The sequence below is a fragment of the Nannobrachium achirus genome, assembly GCF_963921795.1.
Source record: "Nannobrachium achirus genome assembly, chromosome: 11".
NCBI classification, from domain to species: Eukaryota; Metazoa; Chordata; class Actinopteri; order Myctophiformes; family Myctophidae; genus Nannobrachium; species Nannobrachium achirus.
In genome coordinates this window covers 32,695,939-32,715,085 of record NC_137820.1, presented here as the reverse complement: position 1 = coordinate 32,715,085, position 19,147 = coordinate 32,695,939, and the positions used below count along the sequence as shown (strand labels likewise).

Sequence of the window (19,147 nt, the reverse complement as noted above, 5' to 3'; positions counted from 1 at the left end):
TTAGTTTTCTTTTAATTAAAACATGTTATAGTAGTGAAAATAGCTGATCTACAAGCTTGCGACGCGACGTGAGCTTGTATGTCTGCTCTGTTAACCGGAAGTGTCCCGCAAATAATGCTACAGTAAATTCTCGCGGAAAAAAGTGGCTACAGATAGAGGCACAGAATAACTTCTGAAGTACTGTATGTTGGAATGCATGTTCTTATTTCTTATTAGTTATTGTTGATGCTCTATATCCCTCTGTACTGTCATAGCCACTATGTTTCATCAATTATGTTAAACTAGGGACGACCACAAAAGATTTGATTATGTGTAAAAATAATTATTAATTATTAAAAGTATTATTAAACAATATTTCTTTGACACAGAATCAAATGTTTTAAGGCCATGATTCACCATGCAGGAGCCTGGATGGCTTATTTTCAGTGTGTCTAACCTCAATGGTGCCAACAAATCAGTCAGCTCCATATATGGGCACTAAAGAGGAATGTCCACATATGGACATATACTGATGACATGAACGATCTCCTTATATGGGCATAAAGGGGACAAGGACTGACAGATAGATATCTCCATATATGGGCATATTGGTCAGATTTGCCATGCACCTTATAGTAGGGCAGGAGAGAGGGGTCTACCAGCACCCCAATGACATTTTTTCGAAACCTGTTTTTTTTGGACCGTTATGATGTCTAGTTATGATTTCTGCTTGTTGCCGTCGCCAACTAATACCCCATGGGGTTCATTTTTAACCTTTTCTCACAACTATTCCCAATCTGAACCATACAATGGTCATAACAGAAAATGCCATAACGCTTCATGTAAACAACCTACAGGGACAAATGAACACACTTTTCTATATGATTTTGACCCAGGGAATTCATTAAAGTGGTTATTTTTTTACATTTAAGCACATCTTGACCCTTTTCAGGACAGAAACGGCAAAAAATAACCCAAAAATGTTCAAAACACGTCTATACTTCTCTTTGTACAGATAAATTAAGGTGTATTCTTTTTATACCACAGGTTTTTTAGGACCCTTATGATGTCTAGTTATGATTTCTGCGTGTTGCCGTGGTCAACTAATGTCCCATGGGGTTCATTTTTAACCTTTTCTCACAACTATCCCCAATCTCAACCATACAATGGACATAACAAAATGCCATCACTCTTGATGTAAACAACCTACAGGGACAAATGAACACACTTTTCTATATGATTTTGACACAAGGAATTCATTTACGGCATCATTTTTAACATTAAAGCACATCTTGACCCTATTTCAGGACAGAAACAGCGAAAAACGACCAGAAATGTTCAAACACATCTATATTTCTCTTTGTACAAATACATTAACGTGTATTCTTTTTATACCACATGTTTTTTAGGACCTTATGGTGTCTAGTTATGATTTCTTCTTGTTGCCGTGGTCAACTAATGTCCCATGGGGTTCATTTTTAACCTTTTCTTACATCTATCCCCAATCTGGACCATACAATGGACATAACAAAATGCCTTAACTCTTGAAGTAAACAACCTACAGGGACAAATGAACACATTTCTCTATATGATTTTGACACAAGGAATTTATTTGCGTCATCATTTTTAACATTCAAGCACATCTTGACCCTATTTCAGGACAGAAACAGCGAAAAACTACCATAAAATGTTCAAAAACATCTATATTTCTCTTCGTACATATAAATATTAAGGTGTATTCTTTTTATACCACTTGTTTTTTGAACCCTGATGGTGTCTAGACAATATTGCTTCTTGTTGCCGTGGTCAATCAACGTGGCCTGGGGTTCATTTTAACCCTTTCTTACACCTATCCCCAAAACAAAACATAAGATGGAGATAATAGAAAATACCATAACTCTTGAAGTAAACAACATACAGAGACAAATCAACATATTTTCCCACATCGTTTGCACCCAAGGAACTCATTAACGTGGTTATTATTAAGATTCAAGCACATTTTGACACTACTTCATGGCAGAAACTGCAAAAGAATTGCAAAAAATATTCAAATCACATCTATATTTCTCTTTGTACAACATTTCTAAGGTCACACGTCATGTTTCTTAGTACCCTAATGGTGTCTAGTGTCAAGATTTAGTATTGTTGCCCAACTCATGTCCCATAGGGTTCATGTTTTTTCCCCAGATATGTTTTTGGGCTTTTATGCCTTTATTGACAGGACAGTAGACTAACAGGAAACGGGGAGAGAGAGTGACACGCAGCAAATCTGGACGGGCTCGGGGATCGAAACAGTGACCCACTGCAGGCTACACAAAGCCTACTGTATGTGGGATGTGCCCAGACCATTTTGAATCGATGTCCGTAAGTTATCAAAGAACAATTTTACTGGTCAGTGTCTTCCATCTCATCAAACTCCACCTCATCCTCTTCCTTATCATCATCATTATCATCACTGAGGACAGCCAACAGGTCAATGAGAGATTGGGGAAGAATTGGCCCACAAGACCAGACAGGCTCCAAAGTCCCTCCTTCCGTCTTCTGCCACCCCTGACCTTCGTCATAGGTTTAGGCCCCCACAAGATTGGCTCAGCTGCTGGCTTGTAACAGGCCACTCACTCTATAGTTCACCCGCTGGATGTGGAGGATGAGCCTATTGGCAGAGGGGCAGGTGGGCAAAATGCACTCTAGACCTGCTGAAGAGGGTCTCGTCCTCTCCCACCAGTTTATTCAGCATCTTGCTCCAAGCCTGGTCGACTGATGTCTCACATGCTTGATTTTACATCAACTTACACTCATCGCCAAGCATTTCTCTCAAAATGTTGCATTATGTATAATGCAACATTTTGAGAGACCAAATTTAGCAATAATCGTAACAATCATTCTACAGCCAGCTGGGCAATGAGTGTAAGTTGAAGCCGGAAGTGCAGGAGCAGCTGGAAGCCTTCGCGTGTGTGATGTAAAATCAAGCACGCGAGACATCAGTCGACCAGGCTAGGAGCAAGATGCTGAATGAACTGATGGGTGAAGACGAGACCCTCTTCAGCAGGTCTAGAGTGCATTTTGCCCACCTGCCCCTCTGCCAATAGGCTCATCCCCCACATCCAGCGGGTGAACTATAGAGTGAGTGGCCTGTTACAAGCCAGCAGCTGAGCCAATCTTGTGGGGGCCTAAACCTATGACGAAGGTCAGGGGTGGCAGAAGACGGAAGGATGGACTTTGGAGCCTGTCTGGTCTTGTGGGCCAATTCTTCCCCAATCTCTCATTGACCTGTTGGCTGTCCTCAGTGATGATAATGATGATGATAAGGAAGAGGATGAGGTGGAGATTGATGAGATGGAAGACACTGACCAGTAAAATTGTTCTTTGATAACTTACGGACATCGATTCAAAATGGTCTGGGCACATCCCACATACAGTAGGCTTTGTGTAGCCTGCAGCGGGTCGCTGTTTCGATCCCCGAGCCCGTCCAGATTTGCTGCGTGTCACTCTCTCTCCCCGTTTCCTGTCAGTCTACTGTCCTGTCAATAAAGGCATAAAAGCCCAAAAACATATCTGGGGAAAAAACATGAACCCCATGGTACATGAGTTGGGCACTAGACACCATTAGGGTACTAAGAAACATGACGTGTGGCCTTAGAAATGTTGTACAAAGAGAAATATAGATGTGATTTGAATATTTTCTGCAATTCTTTTGCCGTTTCTGCCATGAAGTAGTGTCAAAATGTGCTTGAATCTTAATAATAACCATGTTAATGAGTTCCTTGGGTGCAAACGATGTGGGAAAATGTGTTGATTTGTCTCTGTATGTTGTTTACTTCAAGAGTTATGGTATTATCTATTATCTCCATCTTATGTTTTGTTTTGGGGATAGGTGTAAGAAAGGGTTAAAATGAACCCCAAGCCACGTTGATTGACCACGGCAACAAGAAGCAATAATGTCTTGACACCATCAGGGTTCAAAAAACAAGTGGTATAAAAAGAATACACCTTAATATTTATATGTACAAAGAGAAATATAGATGTTTTTGAACATTTTCTTGTAGTTCTTCGCTGTTTCTGTCCTGAAATAGGGTCAAGATGTGCTTGAATGTTAAAAATGATGACGTAAATAAATTCCTTGTGTCAAAATCATATAGAGAAATGTGTTAATTTGTCCCTGTAGGTTGTTTACTTCAAGAGTTAAGGCATTGTGTTATGTCCATTGTATGGTCCAGATTGGGGATAGATGTAAGAAAAGGTTAAAAATGAACCCCATGGGACATTAGTTGACCACGGCAACAAGAAGAAATCATAACTAGACACCATAAGGGTCCTAAAAAACATGTGGTATAAAAAGAATACACGTTAATGTATTTGTACAAAGAGAAATATATATGTGTTTGAACATTTCTGGTCGTTTTTCGCTGTTTTTGTCTTGAAATAGGGTCAAGATGTGCTTTAATGTTAAAAATGATGCCGTAAATGAATTCCTTGTGTCAAAATCATATAGAAACGTGTGTTCATTTGTCCCTGTAGGTTGTTTACATCAAGAGTGATGGCATTTTGTTATGTCCATTGTATGGTTGAGATTGGGGATAGTTGTGAGAAAAGGTTAAAAATTAACCCCATGGGACATTAGTTGACCACGGCAACACGCAGAAATCATAACTAGACATCATAAGGGTCCTAAAAAACCTGTGGTATAAAAAGAATACACCTTAATTTATCTGTACAAAGAGAAGTATAGACGTGTTTTGAACATTTTTGGGTTATTTTTCGCCGTTTCTGTCCTGAAATAGGGTCAAGATGTGCTTAAATGTCAAAAATAACCACTTTAATGAATTCCCTGGGTCAAAATCATATAGAAAAGTGTGTTCATTTGTCCCTGTAGGTTGTTTACATCAAGCGTTATGGCATTTTCTGTTATGACCATTGTATTGTTCAAATTGGGAATAGTTGTGAGAAAAGGTTAAAAATGAACCCCATGGGGTATTAGTTGGCGACGGCAACAAGCAGAAATCATAACTAGACATCATAACGGTCCAAAAAAAACAGGTTTCGAAAAAATGTCATTGGGGTGCTGGTAGACCCCTCTCTCCTGCCCTACTATTAGGTTTTGCTCCAGACGGGGATTCTGTATGCAGAATTTGATGATATATTGAATATGATATATTTGGACAACCGCTTATCCGACCGCATTCCCAGTCGGCACATCATTCTCTCAGGTCCTGGGCGATATACACGGAAAGTTTTTATTATTGTAGATGCATGTTGGGAATGCATGCCCCTCCAGTTATGCAATAACCGTTGAACCCACTGTCAGAGTACTTAGTGCCGTACCAAAGAAATACTTGGAGGCTAGTGAAGGAGGAGGTTAAGTTATGGAGTAATTTTGGGACATTTGCATTTAGCATGCCCCAAAGAAAACTGAATATGTGTAGGTATCAATCTCTCCATCGGTGGCCACACTGAGCATTGCAGCATTTATAGAATATTGTCATAGGTTCATCTGCTGATCTGGTCTGAATCTGCATGAAGTATGCCCGAGGATGCTCACACGTTGGACACGTTTCTGGGGTAGAATCAGCATTTTCCCAGGCTGCGGCTCCACCCAGGACATCATCGACTTCTTTCAGCTTGTGATATTTCCTGTTGCTTACCTTTCTGGTAATGTTGTGGATGTAAGGACAGGTGTTGCAGGCGAATCTGAGGCACTTCTGTCCTTGCTCGATAATCAAAATATTACCACATGTTGGACAGAAAAGAACCATTTCACTTTTCAGATGTGTAATAACAACAGAATGAGACTGTCTCACTATTTCACATGTGTGGTTATTCTCAGCTCCCACGTTTAAACTGAGATGTTTCCAAACTGTACTGTTAATACTACATGTATGACATCATATTTATGACATCAGGCATCCCCATGTATGGGCATGAAATGGAGACAGATACAGAGATCGCCATATTTGGGCATAAATGGTTTGTGGCTGCTCAGGAACAATGCAAGTTGGGTATGCATGCCCCACCCAGTTATGTTATACCCCATTTACCTACCGATTTTACCCATTGCCAGAATTCCCATGTAGCCCTCTGTCTGTGTCCCTTTAATGCCCGTATAGAGATATCTGTATCTGTCTGTCCATGTACCTATTATTCCCATATAGAGATTCCTGATGTCATCAGTGACAGTGTATGCCCATATATGGGCATGTTTGAGGTCATTCGTTCAGACGATTCTCAAGATACTTGAACTACAGAGGTAGCACACTCACATATGCAGATTTTCACATAGATGGATTGATAGATTGATAGGTAGGCAGAAGATGTGTTCTTCAGACGTATAGTGTTATGAGATCAGAGCATAGTTACATAAAATACTGTGTCTGCTTAAGGTCACACTGCTTTGTGTGTTCAAACCCTGCCTAAGCTGACATCAGCAAGGGGGAGAAGACGACAGCCAGCCCCATGGCCTCCCCTAAGTAACAAGAAATCTTGTGAAATATAATATCGTCAACCAATCATCAAGGGTGATGATACACGAAAGAAGAAGATGCTTCATCTGTTTGTTGTTCTCTCCCCAAGGCATAGCAGATGATGTGTGACGGAGTTTGATATATTTATTTATATTAGGGCTGGGACTCGATTAAAACAAATTATCTAAATAATTAGAGGCTTTGTAATTAATTAATCGAAATTAATCGCATATACATATTTGACCTGAGAAGCAAGTAAAACACATTTTACGATTGAATCAACAAATGAATTTTTTATGAAATGAAATTTCGCATCCACTGGGCCCAGCAAAGCGTTCTGATCGGCTACCTCTTGTCTCTTCTTGGTTGGTGCATCGCAATGATCGGTATGCCCGAAACTGAAGGTTCTGTGGTGCAAAAACTAAGTGCGATTAAAATGCGTGATTTTTTTTAATCGCGTTAATTTTCTGTAATTAATTAATCAATCAGTTAAAGTCCCAGCCCTAATTTATATTTAAAACAGCGTCGTCAAACTCGCATGATGCATTGAGCATTGAGACCCATTAACACAGCCAGGCAGCCTCCAAGCTGTGGGCTGCTATAGCCGCCGGGCCAATCTAACAGTTTCTAAGTTACGGCCAACTTTGACATCATTCCATTAAGGTTACAGGACAATCTCCTTCCAGCGGAGGTAGATCTTATTTTACAGCAACACTTAAAGCCACTGGCAGAAGAAGCACAGCTTCACTTTATGGTACGAGCTACTCTCCTCTCAGAGACTTGTCTCACTGTGTGTTGATTAAGACGGGCTGTTGCAGCTGCGTGCTTGGATCAGCGTCTGCAGGGTCTTTGGGCGCTGAGTGCGTGGTGGAGCTGTGGCTCTTCTGCTGCTCCCAGACGACTCTATTAGGTGCTGCTTGTTCATGCACTGCTTTATTATTCTGATTTAACACAACAATGACCCCAATATCCCATCCAACTTCCTCTCCTTTCACTTTTTATTTATACCACTCGGCCTCCGTCCCGTCCTCGTTCCCAGCCCCCCCCTCCCTCCTGGTTCATGCCCTGGCACTGGACCTGCGGCACAATAGATATTAAATCATGTTTATTGTTGGGTGGTAGAATAGTGTCTGTTTGTGACCCAGCGAGAGCAGGGGACGGGGAGCAACACAACACAGATGGAACATAATGCCAAAGTGACTTGGCTGATGACAAGAGGGAGGTCAAGCAGTGCCAAAGCTAAGACATAATTAAAACCTGCAGGTGCTCCACTAACAGCTGTGTATTAAAATCAGCCTAAGAGGTCCTGATGCCAGGAATAAACTTAAACTACGACTGCGACAACGACAACGACTCTAATTAAACTACCAAAAGTACACAGATCTATCTGATCTAGGGTGACCAGACGTCCCGGATTGGCCGGGACTGTCCAGTTTTTAAGCTGCGTGTCCCGGTGTCCCGACAAATATCTCTAAAACACTTATATGTCCCGGTTTTCAACATTCACTACAAAATTGTCCCGGTTTTCGGCAGAATAAATATAATAGTAGCTGTTTTCAGTGGTTGCATATACATTTATCATGTTCTTTTCATGTAAACATGCTCACCTAACCAATCAGAAAACATGAACAAATACATTGCGTGTCTGAATTCAACGCTGAGGCTGTTTGTCAATCACTCACTGCCTGTATGCAACCCTGCGGTGTGTATGTGCGCGTGCACGAATGCTAGAGAATGTTCACGCGCGTGCACGGTAACGTGCGCGTTGCTTTGAGGGTCCCGGTTTTAGGCAACAGGGGTTCGCGTCCCGGTTTGAGCGGCTAAAAATATGGTCACCCTAATCTGATCCCTTACAACGTAATTTGTTTGTCATGTTACTTGAAAGTAAAGAGTTTTTAGCACCCCTAGTGGTTGCCTTGAAGATTGCTGCCAGCTAATGTTTATCTTGTTCTTAAAGAGCATCGCAGCGGAAGTGGTTTACCGGTTCCACTAAAAAATCTCCCATTCATTTTCCCCATAGACTTTTACAAAAATATTTATAACAATTATGTTATGCCTAGAACCAAGCCATCCAGGATTGCAGTGAATCGTGACCATAAAACCTTTGAGCCTATGTTAAAATGATTTGATATACTACAATTAATAACTACCCTTTGTTTAGCGATTTTCAAAATGTTCTTTTCATAGAAACAAAGGTTTTATGGTCATGGTTCACTGCAATCCTGGATGGCTTGGTTCTAGGCTTAACATAATTGTTATAAATATTTTCGTGAAAGTCTATGAGGAAAATGAACGGGATATTTTTTAGTGGGACCAGTAAACCGCGTGGTTTACTGGTCCCACTAAAAAATACTCCCAATAGAGCATCACAGTGGGCATGCTCTATTGGGAGTTTGTGATCACATGTGCTGTTTACCCTGTTCTCATTGGCAGTTGTGATCACATGTGCAATGCCTTCACATGTGCCGTGATCACATGTGCTGTTTACCCTGTTCTCATTGGCAGTTGTGATCACATGTGCAATGCCTTACTTCCTGGTCAGCCTTTGTTTTGAAAGAGACACACATATGCTCCAGAATATTCAATCTCTTGCCTTCTGCCTGTTTTGAGCCTTGGAGAAGCTTTGTCTGTGAGTTAATATTACATGTTTCATCTTTAAGAATGAGTAATGATGCATATTTAGTTGTTTTATTTTACTTTTGTAAAGATCTATGGTTAATTACCTACCATGCCATTTACTACTTTGTCATTTTTAGTGCATCCCTCTTGTTTCTAACTGTAAGCATAATTTAGGCATTACATTTATGTTGTATTATTTTTATTTAGAGCACTTTCTTGTGCATTTTATTTTCAGTTTCACAAAATGTCTGGAAAAGCATTGTAAGCAAGTTGATGAACGCCTCAAATGTACTACCACGCCTCATCATTGAAGCCTGTCAATGTGTAGTACTGCACATCTGTTTAGCTATCCGTCACTTTGTGTAGAGCCACACAGGCATTGGACAGTACTGTACATAAGAAAATATGTGTTGCCAGATTGGGCAGTTTTCCACCCAGTTTGGCTATTATAAAGGGGCCCCACCATGAATTTCTATTTTTTTCTTGTTTTTTGGTCTTCCCAGTGTCTCTTCCAACCCGAAAAAGACCCCATTCATTAACTCTAAGCCTTGCCTTTCATTTCAGTGATTTTCTGAACGGTACTCTTTTGAAATCGGCACTATGCTATGTCACAGGGGGCTCATTTCCTATTGGGCCCCCTCGAGAAGGGGGCGGTACTTTTTGGAAGGCTATATTCTATTGAGACTATTTATACAACCCTGTGAACGTGAGCGTAATCCCTGACAATCAGGACTGTAGATTCACTCCCTGTTTTCAGAATCAGAATCAACGTTATTGTCACATCAGAGGTTTACAAGTGTAAATCAGTGGGTGAAAATCGTTTTTTTGTGCAAGCTCCATCATTTCTGTTGTTTCCATAAGAGAAAGGGAAGAAGCTCACTTCCTCAGACTCTACCTCATCCCCTAGCACTCACCTCTTCAGACTCTGCCTCGCCCCATAGCACTCACCTCTTCAGACTCTACCTAGTCTCGCATATAGCCTCAGTAAACAAGATTCAAATGTACTATCCTACGTATTCATGGTTTAAGATACATTAATATATATTATTATGTTATCATTGTGGGCAGGCGAGAACACTATGTTATCTTCATTATTTATTTATCTATCAAGTTCCGCCCGACAGTACAAAGGCAGGGAGGGCCCTTAGCCAATGAGGTGGAAATTGGCGGAAAAACATCTGGGAGTGGTGTTAGCTGGAGTATTGGTTGAGCTTCACATGACAGTTAGCACGCTGCAGACCACACTGTTTAGTAGGAACAGTATTTCTAGTTGTTAATGATTTGGACTTTTTTCGCTCTGTAAAGCACTTTGAGCTGGAAAGCTGCTTTACAAATAAAGTTTATTATTAGTGTGGTTAATAGGCAACACACAATTGTTCTCTCTTTATAGAGTAACTTTTAACCAATGAGGAGCAGCATTCGAGTAACTTTTAAAGAGAAACTTCTAACCAATGAAGAAGCATCTTTGTAGTTAGTATGGTTGCCTATAGGGAAACACACTATTGTTATTGGTCCGAGTTTATGTATGAACTTTTAGTCAATGAGGAAGCAGCATTCTTGTGACGTCACCTCTATGCAGCCTCCTCATTGGCTAAAAGCAGTTTTTGCTGCTTCCTCTTTGGCTAAAAGTTACGTATGACATATGGTGACGTATGCCTCCTCTTCAGCAGTAGCCCCATTGACTTGAATGGGAAAATGCAAAAATGGCAAGCAACCACACTCGCAATTTCACAGAATTGCATCTTTCTAGTTATATTTGACCAGTTATTGCCAGACCCATGAAATGGGTAGGCCTACATAAGCAAATGTCGGTCTGTCCCTTTTCTATATAAAGGGTATATATGATGATGACATGATGATGACATGCCTACAAAAGGCATGATGTCATAAATGATGATGACAGACAGGGGGTCTGGCACAACCAGGTTGACCTGGTCTAGTTATTGTATAGTTTGATTGTTACCTACTTTTTTTTCTTACATTTTTATCCCACGATTTTCACCCGGTGTCAATCTAATGTAATCTAGGCGCTACACTCCCTCTCCCAACCTGGGGAGACAACTGACAGACCTCATGCTTCCTTCTATGCATGAGTCCAAGCCTCTTATTTTCATCTGACAGGGGGGAGTTTCCCGGGTTGGACGTAGCGCGTGGAAGGAACACGTTATTCCAACCAGTTCCTTTCCCCTCCATCAGGCGCCCCGGCTGGCCAGGGGGAGGCAGTTACTGCTAGGAGACACAGGGAGAACATGTAAACTCCACACAGAAAGGTCCTTTTGCCAACCCCACCTAGGGTAATTACCTACTTTTTTATGCAAATGGTTGTTTTCTTTCTTTTTTTGCTAGGTATTAAAAAGGTCCTAAAAGTCTTTAAATTGTGGGGACTGCCCCATAGGTCGAACTCCCGTTGGGTCGAACAGCGTCGGCAGGTTAGATAATCACCCAAATCATCACAAATCACAGGTTGAGAACCATTGCTTTACTGCACATCATCTCAGTACTCAAGCTGTGCGACTCGTTATGCAGAGTTGGCTATGCCCGGCAATCGAACCAACCGACCAAGCTACCCAGAGGTCTGACGCATGACGTGGTGGATGGTGTGGCCTTTCTGGATATTGTAATCAGATAGGGTGTGATGAGCCTCCAGCTGCTTGCCACCGTAGATCAGCCTCTGCTGGTCGGGGGGAATCCCCTCCTTGTCCTCGATCTTGACCATGAGGTTCTTGACGCTGTCCCACGGCTCAACATCCAAGCTGAAGGTCCTGCCGCCGTCCATGCCCTGGACCTTGATCTCCATTCCTCCCCTCAGACGCAGCACCAGGTGGAGGGTGGATTCCTTCTGGATGTTGTAGTCGGATAAGGTGCGTCCGTCTTCCAGCTGCTTGCCAGCGAAAATCAGCCTCTGCTGGTCAGGGGGGATGCCTTCCTTGTCCTGGATCTTGGCCTTGACGTTCTCAATGTTATCGCTCGGCTCGACCTCCAGGGTGATGGTCTTGCCGGTAAGGGTCTTCACAAAGATCTGCATTATGTAGAGTTTGAGACGTTAATGTGAACAGTGGTCAGAAAATACTTCTCTTCTGTAAAAAAGTTATCTGTATTTGAATGATTATTTGAATTCGATATTGAGGTAACAACACTACAAACTGCAATGCACGGGAACGCACGCACTGTTTTATGCTGGCAGTGATGTCAGTCAAGTCCGACATTGCCTTGTGATTAACCAAATATAGTAAAAGAACATGAATATCATGTTGACATCATCGATGAGGACACCAAGCTTACAAAAACCTTATTTTCCTGGAAAGTTGCCCTGCTGAAATAGAAGCCATAGTTATTGCATCAATACAAATACATACATACATTGTTAAATCCTATTTAAAATGATCAAACCTGACTACCAATGATTTCACCGGTAGGCATGCAGGTCTGAGACACAGAGTAGCCTTTTTATGAGAGAGGGCGAGATCATTTAGCGACCTACAACCGGGTCGCGACGTGGTCGGTAGTTTTCAGCGACCGGGTCGCTAAATCGACCGACTGGGACGGTAAAACCACCGACCGGGACGCTAGAACCACCGACCGGGACGCTAAAACCACCGACCGGGACGCTAAAACACCGACCGGGTCGCTAAATCGACCGACCGGGACGCTAAAACCACCGACCGGGACGCTAAAACCACCGACCGGGTCGCTAATTCCACCGACCGGGACGCTAATTCCACCGACCGGGTAGGTAAATCCACCGACCGGTGGTCGCTTCCACCGACCACCGGGCTACTAACCCTAACCCTAACCCTAACCCTAAACCTAACCTCAGTAACCTTACCTCAGTTAGGCTAACCTGCCACGCAACCTCCCGACCGGGTCGCTAAATCACCGACCGCGTCGCTAAATCACCGACTGCGCCGCTAAAGCGAGCGACCGGGTCGCTAAATCGACCGACTGGGGCGCAAAATCTTCCGACCGGGTCACTAGATGTACCAACCGGGTCGCTAAATCTACCGACCTAAAACTGCAGGCAGGTCGGTAGATTTAGCGACCGGGTCGGTCGATTTAGCGGCGCGGTCGGTGATTTAGCGACCCGGTCGCTCGATTTAGCGACCCGGTCGCTCGATTTAGCGACCCGGTCGCTGAAAACTACCGGCCACGTCGCGACCCGGTTGTAGGTCGCTAAATGATCTCGCTCCTACTGCTTTTTATTGTGAGTATGTTATATACCAAATCTTTATAGGTCAAGTTTATTCTCCTAAAAAAAATACCTACAGTACAAAGGCAGGGCCCTTAGCCAATGAGGAGCAGCGTTCTAGGTGACATCACCACCAGACAAGTGCGACCTAATATAAATAACAACAACACGTGGGCTCGAGACCAGTATGTTATATCAGTATGTTATACCAAATCTTTATAGACCAAGGTTATTTTCCTCAAAAAAAATTACTGACAGTACAAAGATAGGCCCTTAGCCAATGAGGAGCGGCCAAAGGGTAGATATTTGTGCCCATACATGGTGTTCCATGCGAGCCCACACAGTTTCATAGGAACAGTATTTCTAGTTATCGTATGGCATCATATGATATCATATGTCACAAAACTAACACCTCCAGTGTCCTATATGACTGCCCTCTTTCTGTCACCAGGCTGCAGAACCTGGAGTGAAAGCCTGTTCCCCCTCTCTATAATTGACAGCACCTCAATTTGCTCCCTAGAATTGGCTCTATTGTGTCAGAATGACACTGGAGTGGAATGGAATTACAGCCAGTGGGCACGCTGCTTAACACAGGGCACTGGAATAACACTTGAGAAGAATGAATGCTTATAGTGGTGTGGAGACGTGGAGGAAACAATTCAGTTGAACCATTCAACCATTCTCCACCAACTTGTAGATGTCATTAGTGTATCCAGTCAGCTGGTTTCATCCTCCATGGATAAACATTGCCTTCCTCAAGACTGTATATACAGTATTATATAATCTAGGAGACATTCTCCTTTTCCAGTTGTCGCAGGAGACAAAACTTCCTCCAGCGTAAAGACACTGTGCTGAAAATGTACACATCAAGATGATCACCACATGGGTTGCCCGCTGGCCAAAATCAATGAAGCCGGGTTTCACTATAGCAGCCCCGATGCGGTTAATTCTCAAGATCACAGACCCATTCTAATTGGTCGCCAATAAGGTTCAATTTTGTTTCTTTGTTTGTTTTCTTTTTTTCAAAAACCTTTCAAAAGATTTTTCAGGAAAAAGAAATCTGAAAACAAAGCGCAAAAACCTTCCGGAAACGTTCAAATGCTAAAAAAAACTGATCTGCAAGCTCACAACGCATCACATTGGAGTTACGATTTCACTCCTGGGAGTCTGTGAGTGATTCTAGAACATCAAGGGGTTAACAACAGGTCAAGTGTAGCCCATTCAAACAGGGAAATCATTGCCCATTTTAGATTCCTTTGGCTATTCAAAAATAGCAGATCTACAAGTTCATAGCATGTGACTTCATGCCGCACTTCTTGTAGATCGCCATTGAAAAATCATGAAAATTACTCCACCGGTGTAATGCTGAAATATGCTGGTTACGTGTGCATATGTTATTTAAGATTGACATACTCTTTGATTGACCACAAATGCTAAGTACTGTAGCATTAGTAGTTAGCGTGAGGTTTGATGTTTACCTTTACTTTGAAGCACTACATTGTTTTACTTAGCACTCAACTTAAGCCTAGGATTCATGCCATTTGCTCTGATCTCACACTTGTAAGCCGCTTCGGATAAGAGCATCTGCTAAATGGCTAAATTGTGAACTGTAACCTGTCATTTTAAACTCTGGCAGTTAACTGGGTCCTGCCCTCATGGTATAGGGTCCAATACAATATAAGCACCAATCTGTGGTCTGGTGACTGCTAGCAGATGGGCAGGATCCCTGGATGCCTTCAGCCAATTATCCAGTTATCATATTATGGCATCATATGATATCATACTGTATGTCACAATACTAACACCCCCAGTGTCCTATATGACTGCCCTCTTTCTGTCACCAGGCTGCAGAACCTGGAGTGACAACCTGTCCCCCCTCACTATAATTGACAGCGCCTCATTTTGCTCCCTAGAATTGGCTCTATTGTGTCAGAATGACAGTAGAGTGGAATGGAATTACAGCCAGTGGGCACGCTGCTTAAACACAGGGCACTAGAATAACACTAGAGAAGACTGAATGCTTATAGTGGTGGAGAGACGTGGAGGAAACAATTCAGTTGAACCATTCAACCATTCTCCACCACTCACCCTGTCACTGGGATGTGAATTTTGAAAGGGTGTTTAAGAGAATGACTTGAGTGAGGAGGCGGGTGGAAAAGGCGAGGTTGAGCTGTGATCGATGAGAAACGATGTAAACTCTGTGTACAAGTGGAAGCGTAGTTTATTCAGATTAATGTAAAACACTGAAGGATGGTAGAAAGAGTGGATAGAGAAGAGGAAAGGGAAGCATCACATTCTGGAAAATGATTCCACCTCTGTTGAATTAATGAATCTTAATCCAAACGTTCATTAGTGTGTTAATAGAGTACAATTGCCCTGAGCAACACCGTTTAGATCAGTTGCACTTGATGATAAAAACATTGATAATACCATGATAATAACACCCATCCCCAAGAGAATGAACCTATACCCACAGTTAAAGGTAATAGGCTACAAACCTCTTACAACCTGACAGCCACTCAATGTTTCGTACAGGGTTTAACACTGCAGTAAACGTTTGTGTGCGTGTGTGCGTGTGTGCATGCATGCGTGTGTGCGTGCGTGTGTGCGCGCGCGTGTGTGCGCGCGTGTGTGTGTGTATCAGCCTATTGGAGGTTTTCAGGGAACTTTTCTGTGCAGCCCATCTCCTTATGTGGTTAATATTCATGTCACTTTCACACTGAAAGCCTTCTAGCCTCAGTCACACTGACACTTAGACAGCTACTGCTGGAAAAGAGACACAGACAAACCAACTGACAGACAAACAGAAACAGGCATATTCAAGTCCAGGTTTCCTTCACTGTCTGGCTGGCAGTGAAACAGTAATTGATACCATTACTTAAGTATAAAATGTGAGTTTTTCCACCACTGAGTATCGGGCACCAAGGCACCACAGCTGAGGTAGAAGATTACAAGTAGACAGCATTACACTGTCAAATGCATGCCAGTGTTGTTTATCAAAGTAGAATGTTGATACCTACAGTATTGTTTTTTTTTTCAAGCATGTTATCCTATACATTTGACAGAGCAACCTTCACTTGTATTTAAGTAATATCTTTTTTTGACCAGGAATATCTATACTTTGAGTAGTACTGGGGTTGAGTACTTTGTCCACCACTGGGTTTATTCATTCATTCAGGAGCCATAGAGCCAGACGGCTTTCTGCTTGAGAATAATCGATCCACTTTGACATCAGACTCAAGTGTCTGCTCACAGCTGGGAAGCATGGAATATGATTCCTACTTTGCTGCTTTTGACTGAATCAAGCGGGATTGGATGTACTGCTGTATTCAAAAAATGTGCTTTTCTTCCCCCATGAAATCAGGTTAGTCCCATCAATGGAATTACATTTCACGACCACATCCTGGCTGGAAACAAGATTTTTCTATTGACTTCCTAAAGGCCTTCAGCGTGTCTATTTGACCGGACCTTGTGTACTATATTTTCCATTAATTTATTTGATGTAAACTGCCACGTTCATATGTTCTGCGACACATTAAACAAAACACAGCTTGCCGGGGATCTTCTGCTGTTTACCGTGGATAAATATTTGTGAACGTTTATTAATGAAAGTCAGCAGGGCGAAAGAGACAGCTTCCCTCTAATACAATTTGTAATGCATAAATGTTTGCGGCTCATTAGGTTTACAAGGGAAATGTAGATGAGATAAATCCCTTTGAGACGGAGAGAGAGAGAGAGAGAGAGAGAGAGAGAGAGAGAGAGAGAGAGAGAGAGAGAGAGAGAGAGATAGTGTTTTGTATACTAATATTATGGCATGTTGTGTTTGATATAGCAACATTTTCCCTCGTGGAGAACAGGGCATTTTGGGTAAATATGCTGGAGAAAGAAAGATTGTACCTCCTGTGAGGGATGTGAAACACGTAACGGAGAGTTCTTCCATCCATTTAACTGCATGGTTGACTGACCTTACCTTATTTGTTTATTTAGACGGGACAGTGCATATTAATGAACGCTGAACTCTACATCAAAATGTAATGTGAATACACCGGATTTAGCAAAAGATGCTAATGATGCTCTGACTGTCATCATAACATGTGTTGGGTGATGCGGTGGGAACGTGAACATGTGGATGACATCGTCAGAGATCTGGTGAGCTTCAGTGACTTAAAACCAGAGAGAGAGAGAGAGAGAGAGAGAGAGAGAGAGAGAGAGAGAGAGAGAGAGAGAGAGAGAGAGAGAGAGAGAGAGAGAGAGGCATGAACAGGAACAGAGTGGAAGATCAGAAAGTAGAGCAGAGAGAGACATGCTCATTTGCATGCTGCATTTATAATGTCTTTTGTAGTGTCACTTTGCTTGTTTTATTGATGCCTTAATCAGCATGGACTGCATAATGTTGAGAGTGTCAGAGTCCCGTGGCAGTCAACAACAGTCACTCTGTTCTACTGCTGATGGCGAGAGTTTTCGATTGAGCAAAATGTGTTCTGTTTCATAGCAAAGGCTCTTGCCATTCTCACAGGGAACCAGACCCTTTATGCTGTACAGTAGGCTACACTTATATAAAAGCATTATATTTGTTTTATAATACTAATACTACAATTTACAATTCAGGCATTTAGCAACTTAACTTAATCCAGAGTGGGACTGGGGGGGAGTGGGACTGAGTTACTAGGGCCCAAGGTGGAGGGGCCTTACTTATTTTATACTTTAGCTTTTGAAAAATAGCAGATATACACTGCAAGCTTGTAGATCTGCTATTTTTGAAAAGTCGTGAAAACCTGCGCAAATCTTTGAATATATGTATTTTTTAAGCGAACATTTGTAACTAAAACTTTGCTTCTGGGGGGTCCCTGGAACTAAATATCTTGAGATGGCTTTACATAACTGTACTGTAAATTACATTTTAGCCTTTGCATAAGCCGTCAAGGTCATCGAGGTTAGGGCAAATGCTACGGCAAATTTATGAAGCGCTGAGTGACAATAAGTAACATGGAATATGGAGTTACAATATGAACTGCAAAATAGTTAATGTCTTTCCAGGTTAGTACAGTTTACAAAGGACTGATTGTAAACAAAAACGGTGCCAGCCTTTAGAGTCAATGAGTCTTGGAAAAATGACTTTAATGACCCTCTGCATGCAGGTTAAAACCTTGGCGGGCTCATGTCAGGGGTTTTTGCAGTCTGGCTGGGATTTTTAAAGGTATGATCTAATAAATGTTTAATATTGCCCATTAGTATGCTGGTTTTGTTGCAGTGTTCAGCACTTTACTTACTTGTTTTATGTTAAAGAACCAACGAGCACCACAAAGCAATTACACTTACGGCACCCAAATGGCTACGGCAGTGACCCTGGGCGGAGCGCTCAAGGAGGAAGGCATGTGCTCAGCACCAGTTTACTTTTTGATAAATAGCAGTCAGTGAGCAGGGAGAAAGATAAGCCAATAAGGACAGATAAACTATGTGCGGAGACAAATGAGGCAAATGAAGACCACAATCCTTTATTCACTAACGGACACTGCATCCTCCAACAGACAGACCAACAATGGCCTGAGGCTGGGTCCAAAGACATCTCCACCCTTATCTTCTCCTATCATTTGTCCCGGTGGCGTCGCCGCTTGATGCCCTCCACTGATAGGCTTGAGGCCCGGATAAAGAGCACTGATTGGCTTCATTCAAATGTGGACCGTGTTCCAATTTGCCGTCTTTCAGTCCCAAGGTGTGATAGCATCACCCAATCAGGTTAAGTGGACGGTGATTGACGGTGGCTGGGAAAAGTAGAAACCTCCCTGTCTATACGGCAGGGCTCCAGACTAACTTTTTTCACCTACGTCCCGGGACCGTCCCAAAATACAAATTGAACCGTCCCCAAATGAATGTAATCCGTCCCAAAAAATAATAAAAAAATAAT

At 42.3% G+C, this 19,147-nt stretch overlaps 2 protein-coding genes across 2 annotated transcripts; both read right to left on the bottom strand.

Moving 5' to 3' along the window:
- Positions 1 to 5,405: 5,405 nt before the first annotated feature.
- LOC308294843 (DNA-directed RNA polymerase III subunit RPC10-like) lies at positions 5,406 to 5,732 on the bottom strand (the record flags this gene model as incomplete). The annotated part of the gene is made up of 1 exon (XM_080737728.1): positions 5,406 to 5,732. One exon carries the CDS (start codon positions 5,730 to 5,732, stop codon positions 5,406 to 5,408), a length of 327 nt encoding a protein of 108 aa, XP_080593854.1.
- Positions 5,733 to 11,619: 5,887 nt separating this feature from the next.
- On the bottom strand, positions 11,620 to 12,081 carry LOC308294291 (polyubiquitin-like; the record flags this gene model as incomplete). The annotated part of the gene is made up of 1 exon (XM_080737019.1): positions 11,620 to 12,081. One exon carries the CDS (start codon positions 12,079 to 12,081, stop codon positions 11,620 to 11,622), a length of 462 nt encoding a protein of 153 aa, XP_080593145.1.
- Between the last annotated feature and the right edge of the window lie 7,066 nt (positions 12,082 to 19,147).